Source organism: Trichosurus vulpecula, chromosome 5 (genome assembly GCF_011100635.1).
Source record: "Trichosurus vulpecula isolate mTriVul1 chromosome 5, mTriVul1.pri, whole genome shotgun sequence".
NCBI classification, from domain to species: domain Eukaryota; kingdom Metazoa; phylum Chordata; class Mammalia; order Diprotodontia; family Phalangeridae; genus Trichosurus; species Trichosurus vulpecula.
Genome location: NC_050577.1, coordinates 66,062,975 through 66,084,547, shown reverse-complemented (window position 1 = coordinate 66,084,547; position 21,573 = coordinate 66,062,975). Strand labels below are relative to the sequence as shown.

General features: G+C 39.2%; 1 protein-coding gene across 1 annotated transcript in view; it reads right to left on the bottom strand.

Moving 5' to 3' along the window:
• The window catches only part of GAD2 (glutamate decarboxylase 2), an 87,688-nt gene that overhangs the window by 58,764 nt on the left and 7,351 nt on the right, over positions 1–21,573 (bottom strand). Inside the window, exons 5-7 of the mRNA XM_036761719.1 lie at positions 20,386–20,476; positions 19,698–19,810; positions 11,572–11,687 (exon numbers count right to left, since the gene is read on the bottom strand). Of these exons, the coding sequence (XP_036617614.1) occupies positions 11,572–11,687; positions 19,698–19,810; positions 20,386–20,476 (320 nt within the window). The remainder of the gene's footprint in view (positions 1–11,571; positions 11,688–19,697; positions 19,811–20,385; positions 20,477–21,573) is intronic.

Here is a 21,573-nt window from a genome sequence, read left to right as displayed (position 1 = left end):
TTTTTGCCACTGGGAGAACTGAGTCAATATCTAGTGACTTTGGTGAAATTGTGTGTGCTCAACCAAGAGGAAAATTTGGCCTTAAGCATAGCATACATCATCCCCAGTACCATTAGTGGGTCCAGTAACTTCACAAGTGACTTCTCAGATGAAGGGACCTTTCACCAGGCTAGAAAATGGGGTTGGGAAAAGGCATGAATTTATTGGCTACTGCAGAAAGTGGACAAAGTGAAAGCCACTGATGCCAAAGACCAAATTTTTGAGTAAGTTTTGGCTTGTGACTCGGAATCTGATTTTTGATTCAAATGGCTGTAATCATCCTGCAATTTGTAAAGCCTAGAAAGGCTAACTTAAGCCTAGCTGTAATGCATCTGCCTATCAGCCTTTCACTATTAACTACAGATCATTAAGCTGTCCAAAAGAAGAGCTGCTTCCCCAATTTAAATCCTCATGGTATCCCTGACTGGAATTTTAAGTTACAATTCCAAGAGGTGTTCTCTTTCTTCTTCATGCCTACATTTAGCTCTGAGAATGACTAGCTATGCTGTTCAAGGCAGGCTGTCATTGCTAAGTCTTGAACAAACAGAAAAAAATCACATTTCCACCATACTTGGCTGTAGTGAGGAAAGTAAAACATAATAAAAGGGCAAATACTGTTATTAAAAAGCACTATTTAGTGGGGGAAGAATGATAACAGGACTATTGCCCCCAGTTTTAAGCCCTTAGAGCCAGGCAAATATTATCAAAGTACATGGGAACTCAAGAGAAAAAACAAAACTAAACAAAAAAGCAAGGCTTAATTATTTGGGATTTTAGGCATCTTTTCCAAAAAGTACCCTTTATATTGAATCACATCTGATATTTTAACTTAATTTATGTTTATCTGATATCTTAACAGACCATGTTTTGACCCAGAAAGCAAAGCACCAAAGGGAAAAAAAATTGCTGGTAATATGCTAATAATAGGGAAAGTGCATAGAAAATGAATGTCAAAGGGAGCCAGCTGCACTCCAGCAAGCGTGAATGTCTTGGATAGTACACCTCAATGCAAAAGCCTGAAAGTGTTAAACTGTAAAATGGCCAATTTCTTATAAAGAAGCGATCTAGTGCACCTGGTCAATGGGAGAAAGAATTTTAATCCACTCTCTAATAAGGATAAATGGAGGGTTCCAAAATCAGGAGCAATTACTCAGAATAATTGATCATTGTGCAGAATAATACAAATTGGAGGAAATACACATGGAAAAACAGAAAGCTCAGAGGTGGGGAAAATACTGGTGTTGGAAATGGACAAAAGAGAAAGCAGAAAAGAAAACAGAAAGAAACATTCAGCATTGGCTCAAATTTTCAGTAAGGAAAAGAAAAAAAGAAGGAAAGAGTTATTGAAAGCTGTTCAGAGAAATGAGAGGCCTTTGCTAATGTACCATGAGTAAAATATATATTATAGAGGTCTCAGAGGATTAACCAACAAGGAAAAGCCAAACCATACAGGCAACAGAATAGCCTAGATCTTTCTTCTCTGTTCTTACCACACCTGGAATTTTGTATTTTGGTCTAGGTGTGACTTTTTAAAAGAGGTATTGATGGGCAAAAGTATGTCAAGAAGAGGTAAACCATGTTCTGGTGAAGAGTTACCAAGAAATAGTTGAAGGACCTACGACTATTTAGCCAAGCGGAGAGAATCCTATGGAGAAACATGCGGTTGACTTCAAAATTTGAAAAGGTAGCATGTGAAAGAACAAGCAGGTTTGTTTTATGGTGCTCTAGAGGGCAGAACTAAGCTCAATAGATAGATATTACAAGTAGACCAACCATGGCTTAACAGAAAAAAAAAACCTTTTCAACAACTAGAACTATACAACAGTGGAACAGAATACCTACTGGATGAGCTCCCAATAAACTTTCTGTAGAACTGGATTTAGAGTCAAAGGTCTTGAGTTAGAACCCTGACTCTGCCGTTTACCTGTATGTCCTGGGTAAATAATTTAATCTCTTTGGGCCCCATTTTCTATCACTGTAAAATTAATAGTTGGACTGGGCTGTCCTTCTCTACATTTATAATCTATTCTTTTTTCCTATTCTAACCATATCTCTGATTAATGGTACAAAACCCAATTTATTTCCAAACAACAGTTTATACTGTCTAGCAAATGGAGGCTTAATAATGACTAGCTTCTATGATTTAAAAGACTCTTTTGGAAACCTAGATTTGGAAAAACCTGTAGATGGTACTTGGTATAAGTTTAAATTCCACACAGTGAGGTTGTAATGGCTGTGAATATGGTATACTAATAATAAAGCACATAATTCCATTCGAGCTGCTTGAGGAAGATAAGGAAATGAGTGAGCACTTGCCAACCTACTGTAGTCTACAGCACTGTTGCTGAGGAGGGAAGATGGAATAAGATGACCTCTGTGGTCCCATTCAGTCTGATGGCCTGGGAGTGCAGAGCCTGTTTCTCATCCGTTTAATGGGGATAATAAATCTTCTCTCCCTTCTGAGGACAGTAGTAGAGTAGGTCAGATTTGTAGAGAGCTCAGAGAGAAACCATATTGAACCAGATTCTCCTGGTATGTCAGCTTCTCTGTCCAGGGGATAATTTAGGCACTTTGGAAAGCTGCATTAACTGTTTAAAGCTACCATTTAGAACAGGGATTTCAAATCTGGGGTCTGTGAATTTCATATAAATATTTTGATAACTGTATTTCAGCATATTGGTTTCTTTTGTAATTTTATGAATTTGCTTTTATGCATTTAAAAACATTACCCTGAGAAAGGGTCTGTAGGCTTCTCCAGACTGTCAAAGGAGTTTTTGACACAAAAAGGTTAAGAAGTCCTGATTCAAACTGAGGCTTTTGGAGATCAGCTGGTCAGTCTTGAAGGCTGAATTGTCTGGTTTGGGGACTGAGATCTCCTCTCCAGGGCTTTTAGGGTTAACCACTCCTCAATTCCCACATGCTTAGCGATTTTAATGTCAACACTCATCTTCTGACTGACTTGTAAGGTCAATTTTCCCCCTCCTTCCCCTGGTGACTTTCAAGTCAAAATTTACCTCCAGCTTTTCCATCTCTCATACCTTCCTTCTCCTTCCAGCCCTGAAAAATTTTTAGTACTTTTGGGAAAATGAAAAATAGTTACCCCTGTGGGAACAGTTAGCAACACCAATTTAGATAAATTATAGTTTCAATTCACTAAACAGTCCTCCTATGGACTAAACAAGTTATTGAGGCATCCTAAAATGCATGATTTGCAGCTGGAGTGAATCTTATACCCTGGAGGGACTGGCTCATTAAGTTCTAATTATTGTGATTCAAAAAGAATATAACTGGTCATGTTCCCAAAGAGATCAAAATTATTCAGAGTAGACACAACACTAAGAAAGAAAGAAGCAAGTCATAGCTGTGGAGCTACTCTTGGTCTCCAGGCCCAGGATCAATTAGCAACCTGCAGTCACCTGCTGGGGGTTGTGCCCTAAATATCTGTTAGAGTGAAAGACAACTTTGACCTAGGCTTCTCACCTCTATATGAGAATACAGCTGAAGATTTAAAGCTAGAGAGAATGCTTACAAGGGGACTGGCCAACAAGCTGCAGTGGAATGATGGCTTGGTTTTGAGTCAGTGGAGTGGGTTCAAATCTCAGCTCTGACATTTACTATTGACAAATCACTTCTGCTCCTCAAGCCTGTTTTCTCATTTGTAAAATAAAGGGGTTGGTGTAGATATCCTTCTGTACAGCTTTAAGTCTCTGACTCCTGGTCTATCAGATTGTGGTAAGCATAGTAATGGAAGAGCAATCAGTTTCAAGTCCAGGAGAGTTGTTACCTGCTCAAACTCTGAGAGCCAATTCTTCGATTTGGAGAGTGAGCACTCACATCTTGGAAACTGGCAAATGCTACAAACAGGAGTTTAATGTATTGTTTTGTTGAATGTCTCGATATAAGAAGGTAATAGGGAATATATTAACAAAGCAGGTTAAACTTAAAGGTGTGTCGTGGGCACATTCCCTGTCCCCCCCCCCCCACCAGGGACAGTTGTTAAACATTTAACCATGTGCCCTTGCTAAATCCTGCATTTAAAGTTATACTCCTTTGAAATTCCTATTAAAATTTAAATTTTACACAGGTGAGGTAACGATAAGCCATGTCAGTCATTTACACCTTACTGGGAAGGAATTTCAGAGAAATTTCCTTAGAAAAAAACTTTAATAGTATGGAAAGGATGGAGGAGAGGAAGGGAAGGGTGCTGGGTATTAGAAAAGGGGAAAAAACATTCCTGGGAGAGGGTACCAAAGATTAGGCAGCTCTACTCCCAACTCTGCCATTAACTAGTCATGTGACTTTGACCAAGTTCTTCCCCTTCTCCATGCCTCAGTTCCTCACTTAACACAGTGAGGGATAAGAGAGTCCATAGGGTCCTTTCCAGCTCTGAAGTTCTACAGCTACATAAACTTCAATGAATTCACATTTTTCAGAGTCCAATGGAGCTGCCATTCTTCTCTGGCTTCAGAGACTGTACATTTGTGGACCCTAGGTTTCAGAATCAAAACTCTTTTAGAGCATCATCTCCTGAGAATAATTTTTCTAATGCAAAAGAGACCCCAAGAAAGCAATAGTGACCATCTTTCTTCACCCCCTGTCCCTCCAACCCTCTGTGAAAGCTCTTATGGCAAATGATAAAGACCAATCCCTGTACATCCTCCCAGAGGGTATCACTGACTCAGTGCCAGTGCTCCGTTTCAAGGAGAAGTGGATATGAGTTAGAATTGACTTGTAAAGAATTGAAAGCCAGTTAGCGATGGTAATTTGCCTCAAAAGATCTCTAGTGTCCTGATTACAAAGAACATTTTTCCCTTCTGGTTATGATTATGCTGCTTCATCAAGGTTATTTTTGGAAGGGCTTGTGTCACATAGGGAAATAGTGAGCTCAATGGAAAGTAGCTTGAAGCTGGGGATCTCACAGAGCTCAGGATTCTTGTTCAAGCGGACGAGAAGAGTGGTCACTAGCAATTTGGGTGCCCAGAGCGAGAAGTATGAAATTGTGCTCACTATGATCAACACTGAATTCATGCTCAAATCAGCAGTGGTGGTAGGGAGACCCTGACACTGGCACCCTTTTGTGGGGGGATACTACAACCTAAAGAGGGAGAACAGAGATCTGATTTTAGCATGAGAGGAGATTGCAAAATCCCCCAGCCTCCTGCTAGAGAGGAGCAGGACCGAGCAGGGAGCCCACATGGTATGCATGTTTATGCCCTCTAAATTTCAGTGTCCTACCATCCCTTTCTAGTTACGTGCCTCTGCGAACAGAACTATAGATTTGTTCTCTTAATGAAGGTGTCTGGGAATTTATGAGATGGTTTGAAAAACCTTTTTTGTAAGGTTATATTAAACTGTACTTTTAAAGGATTTTTCTTTCTCAAGGTACTTCTTTGGAAGGAAAGGACCACTGAATACAATTAAAATGTTAAATGCCAATGTTAAAAAACAACAACTGATATTTATATGATGCTTTACAGCTACAAAGTACTTTTACATTTAGTGTCTTTTTCAACTCCCAAATTCACTCTGAGGGTTTAGGCATTACAATGATTATAAAACCCATTTCACAGAAGAGGCAGACTGAGCCTCAGAGAGGCTAAATGAAATCGCCCAAGGAAACATAGATGGTAAATTGGAAGAGCCATATCTTGAAACAAGGTCTCCTGACTCCAAATGCCATACCCTTGCTACTAAACCGCTCTGCTTTTTTTTTTTTGCTCTGACTTGTACAGTCTCTGCCTATTTTCAAATCACATTTGTAGCAGTTTCAATTAGCCCTATTCATCAGTCCTTAATCAAGAGACCAGATTCACAAAAGAGTCCATTTGGACAGACAGAGCAATTAGGTGGCTTGCCCATGTTTTCTGGATATAAAGAGATAAAATTCCAGGATTTTTTTGTTACCTCTTAGAACTTTAAAATCAGCAAAGGCCTCAGTATCCATACAACCCAAATCTCTTATTTTACAAATGGGGAAACTGAGTCCCAGAGAGATGAAGTTCCAGGTCACCTTGGAAGAGTCAGAATTGAAACCCACATCCCACTCTAGGGCCCTAGTACATATAATGCCACTACAAGAAGAAAAGACAAAGGTGGGAATAGGGAAAGTTTAAAGAAAAATAGAATAAAAGATATTCTTTCCTGGGAAAATTATTTACTTGCTAATGTTGGGAGTTTCTGCTTATCTATCAAGACAGACACTTACAGTCAGGGATAGAAAAACCAATGATTTTTGCTAGACCCAGAACAGCTGGGAGGCTCTTTGGGCAGCAAGTCAAGAAAGTCAGACTGAGGAAATTTCCCCCTTCAGACTGGCAGGGGAAACATTTTTCACCGGAGGTTCTCAGTGGGGTTCCTGAGCCCTCTGAAGATCAGTCTCCAGTGGAATTCTGATCCCTGAATGTGGTCACACAAATACAGAAGAAAGTGAACAAAAGAGTCTTATTTGCTACAAGGTATGATAAGAGAATATATGTGGATAATATTTTTTCCCCCAAAATGTAATTAAATGTCATTTCTTCCCATGGGCTTCTATAAACGTGACCTTTCAAACTCAGTTTTTGAAGAAGAAAGAAAAATGTTGTATCCTGCATCTCTCTCTCTTTTTATATATATTATATATGTATGCATATATGTATATATACATCTAATCTATTTATACCTATTCTGAGTTATTCAATGAAAAGTGGAGAAATGTTCACTGGAGCTAAGTAATCAACACAGAGATTGGTACTCATCAATTAGCATGGAAATAGAAAGAACACTCATCTGTCAGTCAAAAGACCTTGGTTCTGGTCATAGATTCACCTGGAATTGAGTTTAGATATTATCTAGTCCATATAAGAAAACTGAAGATCAGAGAGGTTCAGTTAGTTAGTTAACAAACATTTATTAAATACCTACCATCTTACAGGCTCTTCACTAAAGCACTGGGGATACAAAGACACACAAAAACTCCATCCCTGACCTCAAGGGGATCATATCTGAATGGTATTGAGTAAATGGAAGGTAACCTCAAAGAGATGGCCCCAGTATCTGGGGAGGCCAAGAAAGGCCTCCTACAGTAGGTAGGTTTTGAGCTGAGTCTTGAAGGAAGTTGGAGAAATTGGGATGTAAAGAAGGAGAACACCCCAGGCCTGGGGAATAGCAAAGGCAAAGACACCAAGATGGTGGATGGAGAGTCCTGTCAAAGGAACAGCAAGGAGGCTGGATCAAAGAGTCTGTGGAGGGAAGTAGAGTACAGGAAGGCTGAAAAGGTGGGAAAAACTTGAAATGCTAAACAGAGGAGGTTATATTGAACCCTAAAGGTAAGAGGGAGCCACTGGAGTTTATTGAGTAGTTGGGTGACATGGTCATATTTACCAAAAAATCACTTTGGCAACTGAGTGAAGGATGGATTGTAGAGGGAGAGTTTTTAGGGAAGGAAATGGATGGGAAGTCTATAGCAATAGTCCAGGTGAGACTGAGTGGGGGGAAATAGATACATACGTATGTAAAATTTTGTATATATACACATAATACACACATGCACACATATGTATTCTTACCACATCATGGTGGGATTGGCAAAAAAGGGATATATGTGTATGTGTATATAGTATGTACATACATATGGATATACATACACACATATATTCTTAACACATCATGCCTGGATTATATGTGATGTGTATGTGTGTATGTATATATGATGTTGCAAAGATAGAAATAATCAGTTTTGTCAACAGATTTGATATGTGGAGTGAGAAGCTGAGGATGCCGTTGAGATTATATAAGGATATCAGTGTTCTTGACAGGAATAAGGGAGATTGGAATAGGGACAATTGGAGGAAAAGATAATGAGTTCTGGTTTGGACATGTTGGGTTTGAGATGCTCATGGGACATCTATTTGAGATATCCAAAGTGCAGTTGGTGAGTTGAGACTGGAGCTCAGGAAAGAATTTAAGGATGGGTACATGAAAATTAGCTGCTTAGAAATGATAAATAATACCCTAGGAGCTGATGTGATCACAAAGAGAGTTAGCATAGAGGGAGAAGATGAGAGTGTTGATGACGGAACCTTGGGATATACCCCAGGTTAATGGGCATGATGTGGATGAAGAACCAGCAAAGGAAACTGAGAAGGAACAGTTAGACAGATTGGAGGAGAACCAAGAGAGAACAGTGACTCTCCCAAAGTTATATAAGCAGTAAGTAAATGGCCAATATTTTAACTTAGGTCCTCTGACTCCAGATTTGGATTTGAGGCTCTTTCCATTCAGCTGCCATGCCTCTCTTGCCTCTGTCAGTAACTGCATGATCGTGGGCATATTACTTCACCTTTATGAATTCCATTTTCCTTGCTTGGAAAAAGATGTATGGGCTAGATGATCTCTGAGGCCTCTTAGAGATCTGATATGCTATGATTCTTTGGCAGCTTCTAGTCATTGCTGCCACCACTATAGCTTTTTAGGATTTACTATTAAATTGGCAGTTTTTCCCACTGCTCTGGCTTCCTGCCACTCTCCCCAGCTCTGAAAGAGCTGCAGAGACACATAAATCTGCTGCGGCCACCAGTGGCATATCCCTTGTTCATCCCCAATATTCTTCATCTGTGTGACAAAATTTTTAGAAATGACCCCAGATTAAAGAAATTGAAGTAGCAGCTCAATCATTGTCTTCAAGCGTATGAAGATTTATACATGGATAATGAAGGCAAATTATTCTTAAAGTCTATTCCAGAGTGATCAATGGGAAATGAATCAAGCATATAATAATATGGGTTTAAGCGAGATGACAAGAACTTTTTGGCCCTCAGCATTTTAAAGTGGGAGGATGGATTGCAAACAGAAGTTGTAGTTTGTACTGCAACCTGTGGATCTTAAAGAGTGGAATAGATGCTTTTCTTTTTGGAATTATTTAAAGAAGTCTTCCCAGAGACAGAGGGTAAATGAAATGCATTCTGAAACCTCTTCTACCTCAGTCAGTCCATGTCAAGAATGTGGTTTTATTCTGGTGGCTGGTAATGTGCCTAGTGTACTTAGCATACCTTTATAGAGAGTCATAACTAAGGCGGGGAAGTTGGAACTTTGCTCCAGTTGCTGACATGGAAGTTATGCTTCCTCCCTGCAATGGTCCAGAAAATGTTATCTGCATGCCTTTTGGGCTTCCTCTGATCATGTCCTTCTGGGATTTGGGAAGAAAGTAGGCCCCAGGAGAAGCTGAGTGAATGGATGAAAGGCTAGTGGAGGAGAGGGAGGGAATATGCAATATCTTCCACTCTCAGTTGCACTATCCTATTTTTGCTTCAGGTGAAAAAGTTCCTAGTTAAGTCTCTGCGAAGGTCAACAGTGACATTTTTTTCAGTATGATATACACTGTCCAGTTGCTGGATATCAATGGAAATGAACCCCACCAATGGATCTTTGAACTTAGCTGGTCTTTAATGAAATTTAATTCATCTGTCAGATATGATATAAAGAATCCATCAAGATTACAAGATTATCAGAACCAACTAGCACTTTTTCTGAAGTTCATACAGTAATTTCCCCTGCCCAATATCATGTGTCTAAGTTGATTACAGATGGAGGAAGACGAGTCAAGAGGAAGTTGCAAAAAATGAACAAGCCAACAACTATCTTCCCCCCCAAAATGATAGGAACAGATCCTGCCTCTTAGATACCAAGAAAAGAAAACAGAGCATACAATACTCATGCTCTTACGGGTTTGGGTTGGGGATTGAGTCACAAAAACAAAGGTCTTAATTGGGACATAGTCTTGGAAAGAATGAAAACCAACGTGACAGGATAAAGGCAAAAGGTCGGGGCCATTAATGGACAGCATAGATATATGCTGGGATATGCTGTTCCCCTGGTATACCTCCTCAGAGGTAGGCTGATAGCAGCAAAAAGAGCCAACTTTGAGCTGGTCTGAGTTTGGTGTTCTTCTGTAATAAAACTCTGTGTTTCTAAGGGTATAGAGAGATTTAACTCTGAATGCTCTTAGAGGGGAAAAATGAGACCAGGAAGTCTTTACTACAACTTTGGGACACCAATTCTAAACCTAGCAAGATTACAGTGGTGCAGAAAATTGGGAGCAGGGTGGCTCTCTCAATTATGTAACCTCCTTAACTGAACCCCTTTGAAGACAGAGAAAGTCTTTGAAAAGTTAAAAAAACAAACATACCAAAAATGATATGCTTAATTATAATTAATCAACATTCAGATATTACTCTACCTTTACCTCCAGAGTTACTAGCTATAGATATAAATTATAAATATGGGTTTTATAATTTGTACTTATTCTTAATTTTATGTGTTTGTGATCACTTTCCCCATTTCTTTTCTTTGTTTCTCAGTTGAAAATGAAATAAAATTTTAAAACAAGAAAAAAAAAAAGAAAAATTAAGTGTTGGGTTTTAAAACACCCCCTTGTAAGATGGTTCTTCTTTCAGCTTTCTGAGATCTCCTATGGTCATTCCCTACATATCTCTTCTATCCCCTTCCCTATCATCTTGCTTTCAATGTCGCCAGTGGATTCCTTGAGCATTTGATGAAATAGTCTGTTGAGATCTTTTGACAATTCATAACAGAGTTTGTGAAGGAATTTAACAATGAGTGGCAAGATAGGTTGGGTATCTTGTCTGATGCTAACTGTTTATGACATCTCGAATTGATTTCATTTATTCAAATTATCAGAATGGGCTCCAAAGCAGCTGATTTGTGGTTTTGGTCTTATTTGCTCCTTCACTAATATGTGAAAAAAGCTCAACACCCACAGGGTCAAAGTGTCATAGTAGTCTTCAGAGAAACAAATGATCAAATGGAACAGTTTTTCACAAGGCCTAAATTACATGCTCACCCTGCTTCCTTGAAAAATTTGGGCACTTTAGATGAGAATTTACTCTTTAAGGCCTCTAGGGGACCATTTAGTGTGATGCCTAGTCACGGTTTGGAAATATGACAAAAGATCAGCATCCTATTGCCTAATCAGCAGTTAGGAGTGAACCAAATCTTGGGTCAGATTCAATGCTGAGTTTGGAGTTTCCTTGACTCCATTGGAACTTGACTTGAAGGAGGCTGGGAAAGGGACCAGTGGGTCCAGACCTAGCCATAGGCAAAAGGATTTTGACTTGTTATTTGATGGTAGAATATCTGGTCAAGTCAGTTAAAGAGTGAGTTGTCCAGAATCATGTGAGTAACACATCTGTTTGATTATATTTTTAATTGAATAGACAGATCTTATGTGGGCACAGCTTTAATGGTAGCCTAGTAGTCTGAAAAAGTCAATATTCCTTCAATTTACTGAGGAAGAGAAGAAGCAATAGGAGTGCAGATGTTAGGATAATCTAGTTTTGTAATTAATATAACTTGCATTTCAGAAACAGAAATGCAAGTCCCTCCCTCCCAGTAAATAAGTCCCTCCCCTCCCCCCCTCTCCCAAGTGGGTGATAGGAATGGAATGTGGAGATAGAGATAGGTAGCAATTCTGAGTATCTTTTTTTCACAGTGACATTCACAAAGTGTACCATTGATAAAAACAGAAACACGTACATGCTCAGATGTGAAGGCAACCAGTCTGGGAATAGCTGCCATTCCTTTCTCTTTGACTTCTGGAAACATCTTGAAACGTGCAATCAACATAGCATACATGTTAGATATGGCACCACCTGGAGTGCACAGTAATATACTGTTACTTTTTCTATTCATTAGGAACATCATTTATGTACAAGTCACATCCTTTCTTTCTACCTATTAACCCAGAGATCCTCCTCTAACATGACAGGATTTTCTTGTTTACAGTTTTTTTTACCTTGAAACCTTCAATTTAAGAAAACCTAAGACAGTAATATGTACTGATGTACAAGCATCAAAGTTGTCCAGCTTCCTTATCTTTGTGAAGTTCATGAGGTGATGAGTGGAAGAAGGTAAAAGCATATGCCTAAGTAAAGGTCTGGAGAACTTGCCAAAAAAAAGAGAAGAAAGAAAGAAAGAAAAAACCTTAACAGTCCCAATGGACTCTGATGAAAAGGTAGGTTGGACTAACTTGGGTCATGAAATGAACCTTTCTCTCCTTAGGCTCAGTCTACAGAGAAGGTGCTTTGGATGTGCTGATTTTACATTGGAGAAAGTCAGGAGACCCTCCAATGTGTGCACGAATAAACGGAAAGTTGTTAGGGACTAGAGTCATAAATAATATTGTGCCTAAGATAGGAAATACAAAATGAACCTGGAGCTCAAGCAGCATAGAGTGTACTCTCAGGCTTGCTACTAGAGAGAGGAGGAAGGGCCAAGGACCAGAGAGGAGCTCATCTAGGGTGCAGCCACTGAGGGAAATGAAGCACCATCTGGTAGTTTCCTATTTTAGCTAACCATTCTTTCTTACTAGGTGCTAAGCTCAGTCCTTTCTATGATGCTGAAAGATCTGCAAGTGCTGTCAGTGTCCTCTAAATTTCTTTGCCCTGGGACATAGTGTTAGTCACCCTGCCCTAGTTATACTTCTGTTATAGGAGTGTCTAAGAACAGATTAGTCTGCATCTGCCCTTCCCAAGTTGAAAATAGGGACATTCTGCCCCAGACCAGGTTTCCTAATATATGTGGCCTGAATGGTAGCCAGTCAGCCATTTCAAATCTTTCTTTAGGTCATATATCCCTGTGAAAATTTCATTTTTAATGCTAACACTAAATATTTATTTCCATTCATTTTTGCTATACTCCAGGGGAATGTGACATATCTGCCACTGAATGATAACAAATTAGCTTTGGTTAACTGTGCAGATTATTTATAAGCAATTTAGAGTTCAGGACATGCCTGAAAACTCATCATTTTCTTTTATTCATTCCAAACACTGCCCTTGCCTCTTAGAAAGATCAATAAAATATAATCATCACAATTAACAAAATTATCTTTGTTTACTTATGGAACACTTAAGTCTATATTGAACTGTTAATGCTTATGATTGTAAGTTAATGTTTTCAAATCTCATATCTTGTCCACATTGGGTGGGCTCTTGGGCCGTGGTTCCTCATCTGTAAAATGAGAGGTTGACTAGATGGTCCCTAGCAGCTTTAAAGCCTTTTCCCAGCGAATACGGCTAATGAATACCATGCTTGTGAAAAGAAGGAACCGTTTCTTCATTACTCCTTAGGAATCCTATTTTAGTTATTTTTGTTTACCTAAGTGATATAACCTTAAGCAAATTACTGGGCTTTGGTTTAAAATTAAATCACTTTTAAAATTAAAGAGTTTTAGACTAGATGATCTCTAAGGGTCTTCCAATTCGGTTATTAATGAGTCTATAAAATAGACACATTTTTTTAATGAATGCAGATGGATGCAAATATTGACACAGAAGGCAATGGACTCTAAGTTAGAGAAAATGGTAAATATATTTGAGATGGTGCTGTCCTGCCTATTCAAAGGTGACGTCACACAGACTCTACATCAGCAGTATGTGCACTTCAAGAGTTTCTCCCTTTCTGTGGTTGTGCAAAGTCGCCCAGTGAAGCCAGGGACCGTGGCCCTCATTAGCACCGTGCTCTAAGCCAAAGGATTTGATTAGCTTAGAACGACTGTCCCTAAGACTCGGGGATTCATCATCAGCCATATTGAGGACAGTGACATGGGGGCAGATTAGTCAGATTAGACAGAAAACCCAAGTGCCTCCTGTTTGGATTAGATGGGGTCTCTGAAAGGTCTGTAGTGCTTGATGCTTGCAACACAAGGTGAGAGCTCACTAAATGTTATTTGTCTAGGTTTTCTTCTTTTCTCTGTCTTTTGGGGGTCATTCTTGTGTTTAAGTTACATGCAATTAGGACAACAATTTCTCATGAAGCTTTTAGCTTCCCAATGGACATTTTGCCCCATGGTAGTAATCTTGGCAACATTTGTGGGAAAATGAACAGATTAGTGACACTTGGGAAAAGACATGATTGCTACAGCAGCACAGAGACAAGGGGAGTCCACCAGCTACACTGGAAAAAATAATGGATCTGGACCTGGATTGAACCCATAGGACCCGGATTCAAATTTCACCTTTGACACTCCTTGTGTGACCTGAGGCAGGACAATGAACCTTCCTAGACTTCAGTTTCCTGATCTATAAATTCAGAGGGTTTCTTCCACTCTAGGTATATGATTCTTACTAGTTGTAAGAAACATCTTGTAAGATGTGTAATCATGACCAAGAGAGGCATGTATAACCTGTGTAGGACTTTCAGAAGATCACTGGGGCCAAGCAGAGGAAGGATGGAAGGAAGGAAGGGAGGAAAGTAGGAAGGAAGGCAGGAATATTTATTACAGGTACTGTGCTAAGGGCCTTACAAATATGATCTCATTTGATCCTATCAACAACTCTGGGAGACACGTGCTATTATGACCCTCATTTTAATTGAGGAAATTCATATTTGGTTGAACAAACTGAGGTAAGTCAAGGCTAAATGACTTGCCCAGGGTCACATAGCTAATAAGGTCTGAGGCCACTTTCGAACTCAGATACTCCTGACTGTAGGCCCAGTACTCTGTCCACTGTGCCACCTAGCTGCCTCTAGGACAGAGGAAGGACAGAAAGACAAGGGAGACACAATACTTTGAAGAATTGTTGAAGTTTTGCTGCATATAGGAAGTCTCATAAGTGGACTAAACTCCATCTTTGGATTTGGGTTTTGTTAATTAGTCAAATAGTGGAACATTCATTCCCTGTGTCCCTCAATCTGATTACTATGATATTCCCAGTTTTTCCTGACATAAATCTAGTTCTCTCTAGCCAAGAATTCCAAAGCACTTTCCCAATAAGTGTAGAGTTCCTAGGAGAGGCAGTATGGTATAGTGGATACATAATTGGCCTCAAAAGTTCACCTGCCTCTGACACAAACTTGTTGTGTGACCTTAGTAAAGTCACACTATACGTTGCAGAGAAGGTGCCAGCTTGCATTAAGAGAGGGAGTTCCCTGTAATAGAGTAATGCCAAGTCCAGTCCCATTCCCTAGCTTAGCTTTTAGGAATAGGAAAACTCAAGCACTCAACACCTGCACCTAATATGACCTTATTAATGCAGTGACTTAAAGTGTACAGCATTCCTTATAACAACCTGGTTATATCAGCAGGGTGAGCATCAGCATTTCCATTTGAAGGAAGAGACTGTAGCATGGAAAGCTTAAGTGGGGCCTTATTAATACTTAGCAAGTTTTGGAACAAGTCTGAGATAGAAATTGACAAGTGGGACCAGCAGTTTTCATGTCACGTAATCTCCTTGTGTCTCAGTTTCCCAAGGGGTTTGGACTAGATGGCCTTAGAATTCCGTTCCAGCTCTAGACCTCTGATATTAAGACGCTGCTGCCCTCCTGGACACTGAAACGGATTTCTTGTGAAGTCACCTCAGTCTCTGCCTCAATTAATTTACCACAGTCAGGCTGGGCCATCTGGACTTAGGTCTTTCTAGACAAGTAGAGATCTCAGATTCCCTACCATCCTGGTACTAGGTGCCTATTGACTCTACTCCCTTATGAAGGAAGAATTTGCATTTAGGTCCCTTAAAAAAGATGGACCCTGGGTGATACTTTGCCGGGTCTTGCCTTTGTTCTTTCTTCTTAAATACCTTCTCTCTATGTGGTTCTAGCCTTCTTCAGTTTCAGTCACTCCACTAAACTTGGTGTTCTCATGGGCTGAGGAATTGGGAAGCTTGAAACTGACTTTTTCACTTAATGTGCATCTTGCTATGTTGACCTTCAGCAAGTGACTCTACCTCTCTAAGACTCAGTTTTCTCATCTGTAAAATGGAGTGATATAAGCTGATGTCTGAAGTCCCTTCAGGCTCTAATGATCTGTGCATTCCTGGTGCTTTCTCTAGGAAGCAAGAGGATTTCTGTCTGGTTCCGTGGCTGCTAGCCACAGCACTCCCAGTAACAAGGAAAGCAACTCCTTTTTCTGACTTGATTCTCCTCCTGCTGCCGTCATGGCCCCAAGCCAGTGGAAACCTGCAAATTCTTTTTGCTAACATATATTACTCTCCTAAGAAACTAAACTCTTATTTCTTTCTCAAGTTGAATGCTTAAGGCCAGCTGCCTACTTTCCTATTAGTGGAAGATTCACCTTTTAAGAAGGAGGAGAAAATCCTGTTTATTTATGTTTATTTATATCTTCAGATCAGGCTCATGTGGGATAAATTAAGTGTTTTTTTTCCTGCTCAGAGATGGGCACTGGTTTCATTAAACTGGGGTCGGGGAGAGGGGTTATTAACCTGCTGAGTTTCTGGGTCATGGATCACAGGTTCATAAATTTAGAGTTAGACCGGGATCTTATAGAACATCTGGTCCAACTCATCCATTTTCCATAGGAGAAAGCTGAGACACAGAGGAGTTAAGGGACTTGCCCATGATCACATAGGAAGTAAATGAGAGGTGGAATTAGAACCCAGGGTCTCTGATTCCAAATCCAGTGTTCTTTCCACCATATCCTGCTGACCCTTATATATTGTCCCTGCTCTGCCTTGTTGGAGACCCACATCTAACTACACAAAACTCCTGGTAATGCTTGTCCATATACATGCATACAGATACATGTATATATATATGTATATATATTTCTCAGGGTAGTATTGTGGGCCTTCTGGGTCATTATATTGACCTCTAGGCTTATATATAATATGTATATATATGTGTATATATACATATATTTATATATATGCATATGGAGAGGGGGGAGAGAGACAGAGAGAGACACACAGAGAGAAAGAAACAGAGAGAGAATGAGTAAGCGAGAGAGAGAGTATAGACAGCTAAATGCCATAGAATGTTGAACTTGGGGTCAGGAAAATCTGAGTTAAAATCCTGCCTCATATACTTACTAGCTGTGTGATCAAAGGCACATGGTCATTGTGAGGATCAATGGGATCACATGTAAAAATGCTTTGCAAATTTTAAATTGCTATATAAATGATAGATACTATTATATACATACATATTTGTCTATATGCATATATGTATATATATATGTATATACACACAGACACATATACATGCTCATATATGTATATATGTGTGTGTATGTATACGTATATATCTATGTATACATGCACATGGGTATTGGATGATTAAGTCCTCTGATGTCCCTTACAGTTAAAAATTTATGATCCTGGGATTCTATGTGAGGGTATTACTATGGGCCCTTTCCCTGAGGGGAAGGAGAAGGGGCAGTTGTTCTGCCTGCATCACTTGGCAAACTGGGGCACCCTGGGCCCATGCTCTATCAAGCTTTTGGTCTTGGGCCAGTATTGGCTCATTTGGAAAGCATCAACAAGGTGGCATCTTTCTTAGTTTGATGGTCAGTTTTATCTAGTGACTTGCGTTCCACCTCACTTTTGAATGTCTGTGTGGTCACATGGTCCTAGAAGGACAGACAGCTAGGTACCATCGTGGACAGAATATTGGGCTTGGAGTCAGGAATACTTGACTTGTTCAAACCCTGCCTGTGTGATGCTGGACAAGTCACTAAACCTCTTTTAGCCTCAGTTTCTTCATCGGTAAAATGAGGATAATACTACCTATCTCGTAGGGTTGTTAACACCGAATGAATGTTTTGGAAACTTTAAAGTCCAGTATAAATGCTAGTTATTATAAGGGGGGCCTGTGATCTAGGAGGTGAGGCCTGACAGGTTCCTGGGGTCTGATAAAATTATGATGGACCCAGAGTAGGCTCTTCCTTCCAGTTTTCCGTCACAATCTTGAGAAGCAGATGGAGGCCTGTAGGCTCCCCTCCCATCCTAACACAGAGTATGTGATTTTAGTCACCTGAGTGGTCTATGAAGATCCTCTGGGCTTTCTTAAGAAAAGGCACATCATCCTTGGGGTGAAAACTCTCCAAGAGTATACAGCTCTCACAAGGCAGGTCTGGAAAATGACCCAAATGCCAGCCTACCAGGTAGATTTTTCCCCAGGAAAAGGGCAAAAAGTATAGATTGTTCCAGAGGTTACCTGACAAAAATGCCTGACTCTTTTTGGGAGGGTGATTGGGTGGGAAGAAGTGTTTGTACTTACCTGCCAAATTTATAAAAGGAGCAAGAGGAAAGTAGTATTTGGAACTGATTTCCAATTCTTCATACAAAATACTTTGGTAGATATTGCCCCCATGTGCTGATAAGACCCCCAAATAAAAAGAATTCTTCTCCCAGGGGGGCATACAAACTATCTTTCCTAGGAAATTCAGGCCAGTTTGGAATTTATTAATTTAATAATTGTTTTTTAAAAGTCCCACTATCAATTACATGTAGCTAGCCATGCCCTTCCTCAGGCCTTTTGAACTTGGGACAACTGAATAATTTTTAAAAACCTTATTTTTTTATTTAAATCTTAGTTAAAACAAACAGACCTGAAAGTCCATGTCATCCTGGCTAATTTCAATTCTGGGCTAGGTTACACAAGTACATTTTCTTTCCTTCTTTTCACTCTCCCTCTTCCATTTCTTGTCTTAGTAGATTTTAATCTTTGTAGTCCTACAGAAGAGAGGCCAATACTTGTCTTTTGACAGGTTCTATTGTCTATTTCTGACCAAATGACAGGCTAGACCATAGCTTCCTCAGCAGACCTCATTTCAACAAGCACAGACAGTGAGCTCCGAGCCTTGAGCATCTCTGCTGATCAGCCTGCCACTGATTAGGTGATAATCAGGACACCATCTTTTTTTTCCCTGGGTCAGTGAATCCCTCTTCCTATTTTAATCTGCTTCTTAAAAGACACATTTCCTCTCTTCCAATAAACTGAGTCCATGGACAGTCCTGATAATCAAGAGCGTAACTCTCCTTTTAGTATTGTTTTCTTGTCTGGTAGAGAAGACGTCAGTGAAAGCAATTTTGAATAAGGGAGTTTAAAAGTACAATGGATGATGATTTTAAAAAAAAGGATGGAAAAGACTGAAAAGAAGAGGAGCCAGAAATCTCTTAAAGAAATCATCATCCTTTGTTGTTTCCAGATTATCTATTGAGGCACCATTTTCCCTCACTAATTTTAACAAGGAACAATCTAGAGGGTAGATTTCTTTGTCTAAGAGGGGATTTAGGAATATATATGCTTCAGATTTCTCTCTTTTTGCCTCTATGTGTCTCTCGCTGTCTTTGTATCTTTACGTTTCTGTGTTTTTCTGTCTCCGTTTTTGTCTCTTCTGTCTCTGTCTCTCTGTCTCTGATTTTCTCTGTCTCTGCCTTCTTCCCTCCCTCCCTCCCTGGAATATTCTATCATGTAAAAATGTAAAATGCTCTTCAGTTATTCTACATTTTCCTTTTCATGGGACTTTTCACTTTAAAACCGGAAAGCTACAAAGAACCTCTCCTTTATTGAGAACACTCTTTCTTGGTTTCTTATGACCTATAAAGAAAGGGGGATCATAATAGAACTTCAGGGCAAATGTCACTTCTAATCATGCTTTTCACGTGCAACTATTGCTATTCCCAGGGCAGGATGGTTAAGTTGAAGGAGGAGTCAAAAGCGGCGTACAGTTAAGTCTCTACTAACCACATCTATGTATTTCTTGAGCATTTATCTAATAACAGAGCCAGAGATCCATCAAATATTATTAGTACTAGGCCACTCATTAGCAAGATTTCATTATCTTAGCTTTTCTAAATTCATTTCAAGGCACAGTATATCATAAGGTGAGAAACAAAAAGAAAATATGAAGTAACGTGTACCAGGTGAAAAGATTCCGTCGCCACTTCCCCCTGGCCAGCCGATAATTTCTCTCATTTTCCTTAATGTGACATATTCCAAAAGTACAAACACTGGAGCAATTTCATAGGTGAACCTGAAATGCAGTAATGTTCACGTTTTATTTATATCACCCAAAGCAATAATTTAGCAGTTACAATATCTATAGAATTGTTCCCTGCCATAAATGTCACATTCATATCACATTAAGGTTATAACACAGTCAGTACAGAGGATTATGCCTATCAATAGGTCTCATTAGTTTTGCTTGATCCCTGAAGTTTAAAGTAGAAATTAATGGCAAGGTGCAGAAGTGTGGTTGATCATAGAGAAGATAAAAAAGGAATTTTATAAACATGATTCAAAGGATAGCATCTGTTCCCATTCTTTTTCATATTATGCATATTTATATATGCAAACTACAAAAATATTTTGCCTTTTGCATTTTTGCACAGCTGTCTTTAGATTTTTGCGATGGATATTACAGGATTGTTTCTGTAATCCTACAAAAAGCCATGAACCACTCCTGAAACTCACACCAATATTGTAGATGCTATTGAATTTTTTCTTTAAAATACTAAAATTTTTTCCCCAAAGGAGTTGGAGCATGGACTATAGCTTCTCACTGAAAGTTAACCTGGATTACATACGAGGGCAAACTTAGCTACTTACATATTAGTATTTGCTGTTGATGTTAGCCAGTCTGCAGCTAATCCAACCATATCCAATCCAGTAGAAAGCTGATTGAAATATCTAGGATGACCTATGTAAAATCAGAATACTTCGATTATGGTTTCATCTAGTGGAAATAAATGATTCTGGAGCACGAAATTTTCTTATCTAAAGAAGATTTGCCAATCTTTTGGGCAATAGGAGAATATTTCCTATATTCTACAAGAGTATCTGCTTTCAGGTTTGGTTTTCCTTGCTTTAAAATATCCATTCTCCAATTCCAAAGCTTTGTTGGGAATCTGACCACTATTTTGTTTCCTTGTTATTCATTCAGCTGAAAATCTAATGTATGGCGCCAGTCCAAAGATGGACAACCTCTCATTTAAATGGCTTATGATGCTATTAAAATCTTTTGGGGGACAGGGGAGATCTGTGATGCTTTCAAGAGGCAGACACTGAGAGGCCTGCCAACACTGATAATAACATCAATGATGAATGGCTAATGATGATAAAAGACCAGACAAAATGGGAAAATGGGAAACTTTACTGACTGCTTTGCTTGGGATTCAAAGGCTGATGATTGTCTAAAGATGGGATAGATGGGTCTAACATTTGTTATTTCTTCCCTGTCAGAATAGATGATTGTAAATAGAAGAGCTCTCTCATAATTGTGATTTTAAATAAACCTGATTAAATTCAACATCATTGTCAAGTCAGAATGATGCTTGGGAATATATTTGATGGTCTGATTAATCCATTTACAAGGCTGATCTAATTGACTTCTGGATTTTTCTAAAAACCCTCTCAGGGGTTTGACTTCAAATATCCCTGGGGATATTACAGGGTGTCCCTAAAGTCTGGACACATAGGCAAAAATGCACATTTTGAAATATTTGGAATATTAAGACTTTAGCCCCCTTGACTTCTTTTTCTGGGGTAAGCTAAAGGAGAATATGTACTCAATGACTGAACACATAAAGAGTGAATGTGCTAAAATTGACAGCAATGTGGAGTTACTGCATCGAGTTCACATGAATCTCGCAAAGTGTGTCAACCTTTGCATCACAAATGATGGAAATCATATTGAAGATGTTATTTGTTAATATTCCAATTAAATAAAATGTTGTTGAAATTTTCATTCATTTCACCTCTTGAAAATATGCATTTTTGCCTATATCTCCAGACTTT